The sequence below is a fragment of the Antennarius striatus genome, chromosome 6, assembly GCF_040054535.1.
Source record: "Antennarius striatus isolate MH-2024 chromosome 6, ASM4005453v1, whole genome shotgun sequence".
NCBI classification, from domain to species: domain Eukaryota; kingdom Metazoa; phylum Chordata; class Actinopteri; order Lophiiformes; family Antennariidae; genus Antennarius; species Antennarius striatus.
The window spans coordinates 17,776,956-17,786,259 of NC_090781.1; the positions used below are offsets into that span (position 1 = coordinate 17,776,956).

At 40.4% G+C, this 9,304-nt stretch overlaps 1 protein-coding gene and 1 long non-coding RNA gene across 2 annotated transcripts in view; one reads left to right on the forward strand and one right to left on the reverse strand.

The window, feature by feature from the left end:
• LOC137597146 (P2Y purinoceptor 14-like) lies at window positions 1-2,698 on the forward strand. Its single transcript, XM_068318112.1, has 3 exons — window positions 1-114; window positions 216-475; window positions 2,006-2,698. The coding sequence occupies exons 1-3, from the start codon at window positions 28-30 to the stop codon at window positions 2,658-2,660; spliced, it is 1,002 nt and encodes a 333-aa protein (XP_068174213.1). The 5' UTR covers window positions 1-27; the 3' UTR covers window positions 2,661-2,698.
• A 1,421-nt stretch (window positions 2,699-4,119) lies between these two features.
• Window positions 4,120-9,304, reverse strand: part of LOC137597160 (uncharacterized) — a 5,796-nt gene continuing 611 nt past the window's right edge. Inside the window, exons 2-3 of the long non-coding RNA XR_011035618.1 lie at window positions 4,971-5,085; window positions 4,120-4,906 (exon numbers count right to left, since the gene is read on the reverse strand). This is a non-coding gene — a long non-coding RNA (uncharacterized lncRNA). The remainder of the gene's footprint in view (window positions 4,907-4,970; window positions 5,086-9,304) is intronic.

Genomic DNA, 9,304 nt, shown 5'->3' on the forward strand with positions numbered 1-9,304 from the left:
ACCGTTCCCTTCAACCACTCCACTCAGATGAAGGCAAACAATTTGACCTGCAGTGATCAGGTCGACCCCTCGGTCCACATGTTTTTCATGGTGGCCCACAGTCTGGTGTTTCTGGTGAGACTCCCTGCCTTTAGAAAACATTCCTGAAAAACTTCAATGACATGTCCAAAATGACAATTCCTGTCAAACCCACTTCCTGTCATCCTCATGTGTAGGTGGGTCTGTTCCTGAATGGATTCACACTGAAGGTTTACTTCTGCCAAGCTCAGCAGCTGGCATACAGGAGCATGACCGTCTACCTGAAGAACTTGGCGGTGGCTGACTTCCTCATCAGCCTCTGTCTCCCCATGCGGATCGCCAATTACGCCAGCAGCTCCATCTCCATTCGACAAATTTACTGCAACTTTGGTGCCTCCGCCTTCTATCTGAACATGTACGCCAGCATCCTGTTCATGGGCTTTATTGCAGCGAACAGGTAGGACCAGGTTGGACATGGACAAAAAGGTTAGATAGTGGATGGACAGATAGTTTTAACCAAAGTATCAGTGCCCCTCGTGAGGCCAAAAGTTTAAAAAACAAAACAAAATCACAAATATGGAATAGAAATAGAAGCAATAGAAAAGTAATAGAAATGGATGAGAAAAAGACAAATTGATTTGGCTAAAGAGAAATTAAACAGTGAATTTTGAACATTATGATTCCATGACAGCTGAAATTTGCCATGCAGTTCAGTGATGAGTCCAAATGGGCAGACATTTTGTTTACATGAGGTTCAATATTTAAATAAAGGGACAACAGATGGAGATTAGCTTGTAGAAACAATCTGGTACAGATCATCCAAATGAAATACGTTTCTTTCATTGAAGTTTTAGTGTTGTTCAAAATGCTTGAAATGAGTTAAATACTGTAATGTGAAAGACTGAAAGCTCAACATTTAATGGAATTTCTTGAGATTCTATTTAATTAATATTTTTATCATTTTCGACACTGAAGTTACTTGACAGATGAACACTGCTGAAACTTGGTAGCGAGGAGAAAAAACAAAAAGAATTTAAACATATATGAGTAACAGCATTAATTTTAGTTCATTTTTCTCCTTTTTTGCACATTTCAAGATAAACACTGTTGTAAAACGTTAAGATCTGAAGCAGGCGGGGTTCATTACGTCAGTATGTACAGTCAGTAACAGCAACGGGGTTTCGGAGTCAAAGAAATGTGAGGATGTTTCTTAAGAAGTCACTGTGGTGTCATTTTTATTGAGGTCAGCTATTCTTCTTCTTTTTTTTTGATGCTGAATATGAGTTAAGAGAACTTTTGCAACTTGTGGTTGACCTCAGTGACATTTATCCAGGATGTGGAACAGACAGGAAAATGAAATGTTAAAGTCGAGATACATTAACAGTCATCTTAATTCTTAACAAACTTATTGAGATGTTTGTTAACCTCCATGAAGACGTGAAACATGACAGGATGTGATTTATATCATAGCAGCAAAATGAAGAGGTAAATGTCTTCATGACGTCATCAATGTTACAGACAATTACTCAACATCGCTGCAATGCAAATAAAAATATAACCTGAAATAGTAAAACCTGGATTATGAAAAGTTTTCAGGTGAAATCCAGTTCAGATCCAGTTCAGAAGTCGGTTTGCATGTTTCAACCTGAACTTAACCCCCCAGTGGAAATACAACAACGGCAGCCCTGAAGCCGAGCCGACACCAGACAGGATGTGAAACTGAGGCCCACCTGTCTTTGAACAATTTTCACATCCAGTTTTGTCCTGTCTTACTAGATGTTCCATATTAAACGTAAATTCAATGTCTGGATCAAATTGTAGCTCAGTATGACTCCACATACTCCACAGTATGGCCAGGGTAACTCAATCTTCAACCGATCAATTTAAATCTTACATTTATTAGTTTAACTGAACAGTCAAATTTTCCATTTGTGATGCTGCTGTTGGTTACGACTCACCTGCTTCCATCCGTCTCCCTTCTCTTTAGGTATCTGAAGATCATCCATCCTGCAGGAACTCACGTTTTACAGACAGTACAGGCTGCCCGCAACATCGCCATAGCAACCTGGGGTTTCCTCCTGGCCATCATGAGCACCTACATCATCCTATCGCTGGTTAGCCAGGATGTATTACCCTCCGTCCCCAAGGCAGTGAGCTGTGATGTCCTCCATAGCAAACAGCTCAATTCGTACTACAAAACAATCCATGCCTGCACGGCTGCCATCTTCTTGTTTGTGCTTGTCTCACTGGTGTCCTTCTACTACAACATCTCCCGCCGGCTGTCACAGGCCCAGCAGAGGCAGCTGGCATCCTCCAGCTCCAAGAAGCTCGCCAGATCACGAAGGAACATGCTGGTTCTGGTCATCGTCTTCTGCATTTGCTTCGTCCCTTACCACTTGATCCGGCTTCCCTACATGTTCATGCGGAGCCGATGCTCATGGAACCACGTGTTCTTATACATGAAAGAGCTGACGGTCACCATGTCGATTCTCAACGTCTGCCTGGACCCTCTCATTTATTTCATCTTCTGCAAAGCCTTCCGGACCCAGCTGAACCTGAGAAGGGCGCTCAGCGCCACACGTGTGGCGACGCATGGAGACGACGCAGAGAGGAGGAGCAGCAAAACTCTCAGTGTTTTATAACTTTATGTTAACAGAACAGCCATAGCTCGGGTCATTAAACCTGCCAAAATGTAAAAAGTATTCCATGTAAATATATTTTTTCTACAGTTGTTGTTTGTTTGAGATGGTGTAATTCAAGTAAGATCATAAAAATGCTGTTTAAATATGAAATTCAAATAAAAAGGTAAATAACAATGCAATTATTTCTCTTGGGGTTGAGGTTGAAACTTATGCCTTTAATTAGATATTCAGATTCTAATGGGGAAGGTATTTCCACAAACATTTAATGTTGCCTACATGTTGGGTAAAGCCAATTTCCAAAGAGATTTCATGATACTTAATTTATATGATCAAATTTGGACGTTACTGCTGAAGTTTTAGGAAAGAAGGAATTCTCTGTAGATTCCACGGTTTCAGTCGAACGACCCATAAACTCTGTAATCATGGAAACTGCTGGCCTAAATTACACCTTTCGACAACTGCAGATGTGGACTAACATTCCCTCCAGCCCACACCCCAACTTCACATTTAATGAAGGCTGAAGAGAAATGATAAAATACCTCAAATGAACATCGTGATCCTAGACAGAACCCTGGAAGACACACGGACACAGTCGGTGTGTTGCACAACTGTTGGCTGTTCTGGTTTCTGTTGTTTAAGTTTTGCATTTTACAGTGTCAGTAATAAAATAATCAAATGTAAAATTTATGAAAATAACCCTAAACAGTAAATGAACACTCAGTTGAATTTAGTGTGCCATTGCACTTTGGTACCAGCAAGTGGCAGCAACAATCAAAGGGTCATTTCCACATTGAATTTTAAAGGCATCAAATTTAGGTACAGTACATTGCAATATTTTCTGCACTATAAGGCGTACTGGATTATAAGACACACCTTTAATGAATTGTTTATTTTATAATATATGTCATATATAAGGGGCACTGGATTATAAGGCGCACTGTAGGTTTATGAAAAAATTATAGGCTTTTAGGTGCGCCTTATAGTGTGGAAAATACCATAATTTTATTGATCTATTCATAAATTAAGTGAAATAATTTGTTTAATAATCACAGTAAGGCACAAACAGGAAAACTGACTGAACCTGGGTGTAGCAATCTGTAGTAGAATGTAAACGTGTTCAGTCATGAACTACATCCAGAGTCGTTCTGTCGTAAACTTATTTTAAATTATGTCAATCATCACCTCAGTCATTTTGAGCATTGCCCTCACCGGATCTTCTGGAAGTGTTTAACTGTTGAGTCAAAGTTAGGTCCAGTGCACACATGTGGAATGAATAAATACTACAGTCTAATTTAATAACAGATGATTCTTAATTCATTGATACAAAATACTGCAGCAAGTCTCATAGCAGAAAAATTATTATGACAATGGATTTATTACCAGAAAAATAGACAAGATTATAAAGTCACAGGATTGTGAGGAAAATTTTGCCAGCATTTAATAGTTATTGACAGCATCTGATACTAATTTAAGAAGTTATCACACTGGTATAGACGGCCTGCCCGTGATGAGCACTGGATCACTAGGGTTTAATCCTGAGGGGCTGATTTATAGTTTGTGTCTTTCTCCTTCCAGCCAGATTATTCTGGTTACTGCTCCTAACAAGCTGAAGATCAAGAAGATCCTGACTCCTAACGGTCTGCACCTCCGGACCCCGATGCGAGGTCAAAGAGAGGACTGGAGATGATTTAAAGTTGACAGCAGTTCTCCTTAGGTTTGGTGATAATCAGCCACATATGGCAATTTTCATCACGAGGCCCTTTCCAACATAATTTGCTGTTATTATCCTTCCTAGCGTTGTCAGCCGCTGTTCAGCTGCCACTCTGGTGATGGTTATGAATGACACATACATTCAGAGGCATATCTCCTCAAGAGACTCTTAAGCTTCGTTCTCACAGTCTGTTAAATAAAGGACTGTTGTGCATTTATTGCTTCTATTGTCATCTATTTCAGGTTCCACAGCTGGACTCGGGGGACGTGGTTCCACCTCTGAGTTAATGGGGGTGGAAGCAGGACTGAGGGATGTCCAGGAGTGTTTCATTTTGAACTTGGTTGTGTGACCCACAACCACAGTATTAAAAAATTGTTTAACGGCTAACTCAAACATGGGCAGAGATGGAGTATTTTTCTGTGTTGCTTGGCGACCAGCCCGGCCTCGGGTCTTCATGCTGAGGTTGTCTGAGCACTCGGACTGTGGCGTAAGAAAGAACTGCTTTCCTCCTGAATGTCGTCATTGTCCCTCCATGCTGGAGACACAGCTGGTTGGTGAGACAGTTTTAATATAAATCACTCTGCTCTTGTTCTCCTTACCAGTTCTCTGAGTCGTAGCTTCAGGGCCGCGGACTCACTTCGGTCCCGCTGGACTCGTACAATAGGAAACATCTGGATTCTGGGCGAGACGGACTCCACTGTCCTTGGTGAGACACTGAAACACACAGCTCTAAAATTAGACCCCAAAGACTTCCTGGATATGGAACTGAACACACAAATATGCACAAAGTGAGTCAGCTGGGTTCCTCTGTCCTTACATAAAACCAGTGATCCCTCCATCACTCACCCATCAGAGGGGGAGAACCTCAACCAGTTTGAGTCTGATCGGTTTGTTTAGAGTCTGTCCATCTCCAGAAACATCCATCAAGGCTAACAAATGTCTGCGCATCTTTTACATGGGCAAAAAAAACATCCACGAGATGCGAATGAAGAGGAGGATGAAGATGCGCCGACTGAATGAAAAGCAACAAAAACAGATCTGATGACATCAGTTTTTCACCTGTTTTAAAACTTTTCCCACACATTTTAGTCTTTAAGTGAATTAATCTTTTCGAGAGTTTTCTTCTTCTTGTCAACTTTGATGTGTCTTGCATGAAGTTTGACTGCATTGCCCCCAATGGTTACCGTTGGAACTGGATATAAACATTCGGGAAACACGTGAACAGAGATGAAATGAATGATGGACGGACATCTCCACACGTCTGTTTTTGAATGCTTATTGAGACTTTTGAATTATTGAACTCCTGTATGCCTAAACAAAAGTTAGATTGACTTAAACACATGATGTCTTCTTCATCTGCATCTCTCTATGCTGAACAATGACGATCCATAAAATGTTGAACGTATTCCTTTTCATCCCTACCTCTCTTAAAATTTCCATCCCTCCCTTTGTAACACTTTCTGTCCTTTTTAAGCCTGACTGGTCACTAAAATGCCACCAGACGACCCATTTATAGAGTGACGAGGAGAGGAAGAACGAGAGAGACGGAGGTCATGTGGTGTCGTGGGAAGAACAGCCCTAAAAAAACACAACCCTCCTATCACCCACACACTGCCCCATGATGACTTCGATTTCTGACTCCAGGTCAGTCCTTCACTCCATCCTTTCATCCAGCTTCCTCTCTCTCTCTCTCTCTCTGTTCTTTCCCCTGTCTCTCAATCGTTCTCCCTGTTAATGTTGTCTATCTTCATACTGGTGTTTGATTTAAAGCCCACACTTCAATAATAATCAAATTTATTATGAGATAGGAAACTTCGTGTGAAACAAGACCTTTTGAAATTCTCAATGTCGGATTAATTGTTGAATTTGTAACTGCAAAAATAGTATAAGCGCTCAAGTGGAAATGTTAAATATAAATAAATGTAAAATATAATCTAGAAAATTTACTTAAAGTAAGAAAAAGTCAAATAGCTGAAAAGCCAAGGTCACTGTGTCAGATAGCATTAGCATGTCTGCAGACAGCCCTGCACCAAATATGAGCATGTCTAGAAGCGTCGTTGCTGCTATGTGTGAGTGTTTCTGTAAGTGAGCCATTAACAGCTTCATAACGTCTTTGTGTTTCCTTTAGTTTAATTTAGGTAAAAGAGGAATCAAAAATCTTAACAGGATCACAGAACAATTTCTCTTGAGTGACATATTAACATTCAACACAGAGTATCCAGAGTGTCATTCAGCTTTTATAACAGTTTCAGGAGAACTTTCAGCTAAAGCTAATGTGAGTTCAACTACATGTGATCAGTGGTTGCCTCTTTCAATTGGTTGATTGATTGAATACCATGAAAAATATTTGACTGACTGCCTTTGCTAAAAAAAGGGCAACTATTGGGCTGGAAAGAATGAATATAATTAGGAAAGGGGGAGAATGGAAAGATGGAGAATGAGAGATAAGAGACAGAAAAAGAGAGAGAGAGGTCCACAGTGAATCAGAGGTTTTCTATAAAAAGCTTGAGAAATATTAAACTTCTCAGATGGAAAATAGTTTGTGTGTGTGTGTGTGTGTGCGTGCGTGCGTGCGTGCGTGCGTGCGTGCATGCGTGCGTGCGTGCGTGTGTGTGTGTAGCACCCAGTCGTCTGACCTCTTTATCCGTCAGTTTTTATAGTTACTGTTAATGTTATTATACCCTCATCTAACGTCCACTGATTTAAATCAAAACGTCCATTTCCTCTGAGGTTACCTGTAAATTTGTAGCAACACGATTACACCTGCAAAAGTCTGACACCAACATCGCTGGACATAAAGATAATGATAAACAGCGGCCTCTGATTGGTCGGAGGTGGGCGCCTGTCTCTGCTGAGTCACGGTTGAAATTTGACCTTCGGCTTTGTGACACTTCAAAGGGAAATAGATTTTCTAGCTCTCTACATTTTAACAGGTTTACCAGCGACTGGACAGATGGGGGGAGAATAGTGATGGAGGGATGAGTCCAAGGTGGGTGGAGGAGGACAGGTAACCACAGGACTTATGAGGAGTGGGAGCAGGTGTGTCGAGGATAGAGGAGGGGAGGTATGAGAACGAAATAAAGATAATGTACCTGTATATAGATAAATGATGTAGAGAACAGCGATGTGTGAAAATATTCAGGTGTCAGTCTGTAGATCAGGAGCCTCTAGGGGCCAGAACACTTATGTCTGCACTCGTTTCAGTTTTATTATGAACTCTTGTTATATAACTGGTCAAAGTAGATTGTCTAATCACCTTGCATTTCACCTGGCTGTCATGACAACAGCTGGCCCCTTCATGACATCACTCAGCGTGACAAACAGTTACTGTCTGGTTTACAAGGTGATTGTAGACGCAGCGATACATCTAGGAGGAGGCTGTACGATCAGGAGTAGAAGAAAGAGGAGGTGATGTCATGATCTTTGTTCCACGATGCATCCACATGCCCTGGGTTTAAATCATGCCACAGTTTAGCTTAAGATTTCAGCTGTTACCAACTGCAGCGCCTTTTTTTTTCACAGACATGGATTTTAAACCCACAACCTCTGGATTAACTGATTGATTCCCATATCCATGGACAAGTAGAAAAAGACAGCGCGACTTTCACAACGAACAAAAGGCAGCAATTTTTTTTTAGGTTTAAGATGGACAGAAAGTCCTTATTTTTGCTATTGCTTCCAGAAGAGAAGGATGAAGATTTGTGGTTTAAGAACACTTTGTCAACCCTGTAAATCTCACCACTGTCATTTTTTTTTGATTGGCTGGAATGTGTTGAAGCTGATGATGTCATTATCATCAGACATAAAAGAGTCCAAAGCACAACATTTTGTTAAACTGAAATTTATAATATACTTCACACAATTGCTTCACATGTTTATTGATTATACCTGGCTTTCCTTTTTTGAAAGGTTGTGTTCTCCAGAGCCACATAGTGGACATAGTGGGTGGGCTTTCTATGGAACCAGAAAAGAGAGGTGAATGACATTTTTGCTACTAACTTTAGCAGCTACTGTAATAAATTGAGTCCAAACATTGCAGCTGACAAACTACATTTACTGGAATCACAATCTTTTTCTTTTTACATCTGCTATTATTTCGCTTCATTCGTGAATGCTGACACAAAGAGCAGCGTGTGATCATGTCGACTGTCCTCTTGTCTCCAGAAATGCTGAAAAAATGCTGGGGGTGTGGACGAGCTTTAGTGTCCCACGTAACAACAACAATGTCTTTGTGTTGTCTGTGTTCATTGTGTTAACTCATCCGTGGTCATAGATGACTGGCAGCGGTCAGACGAAGTGTTGCCCCAGGCTGAGACAATAGACATGAACAAGCTTGAAATATTCAGGATTCTCCAGCCACAAGCGTAATTCACTCAGGAGAGACAGGAAGATGTTGTCCTGTTGACTGTTGTTGTTGTTTGTAGTTTGTTTTAAAACAAAATAAAAGATAAAATGTTCGTGACGGCCAATGACATTCAGGCTAAGGTTTTCCAGTGGACTACCAAGACTCTTGGTTGAAGCCACACCCCCAAAGCCCATTCAAGGTGGAGTCATATAAAATAATAAAAATAAAAATATGAAATAAGAACATATCTAAATAAATGAAATGACAAACACATTGCTTTGGTTTGAACTAGATTGAAAAAAAAACCCCTGTCTTAAAATTTAAATGTCAACACTTCACTAAGTCTAAAAAGATAAGAGATAATGTGACTTAATATGGTGTCAAAATGCTTTTTGTGAAAAACATAAACCATTTGAGCCTAAATTCATTTTGTAACCATAGAGACAATAGAAATAAACGTCATAAAAGTTCCTGTAGCGAAAGGCGCCACAACAGTACTCTGTGGTTGTGTGTAGGAAGTTTAGGGAAACAAATTTAAAACAGATTTTGAGTTATAGTCTGAAAACTAAAGGCGAGACAGACAGAACC

What these genes read in the sequence shown, in the direction of transcription:
- LOC137597146 (XM_068318112.1), top strand. Translation starts at nt 28, where the DNA reads ATGAAGGCAAACAATTTGACCTGCAGTGATCAGGTCGACCCCTCGGTC. An exon ending in CCCACAGTCTGGTGTTTCTG is followed by an intron (nt 115 to 215) that starts GTGAGACTCCCT and finishes CCTCATGTGTAG; the next exon opens with GTGGGTCTGTTCCTGAATGG. An exon ending in GGCTTTATTGCAGCGAACAG is followed by an intron (nt 476 to 2,005) that starts GTAGGACCAGGT and finishes CCTTCTCTTTAG; the next exon opens with GTATCTGAAGATCATCCATC.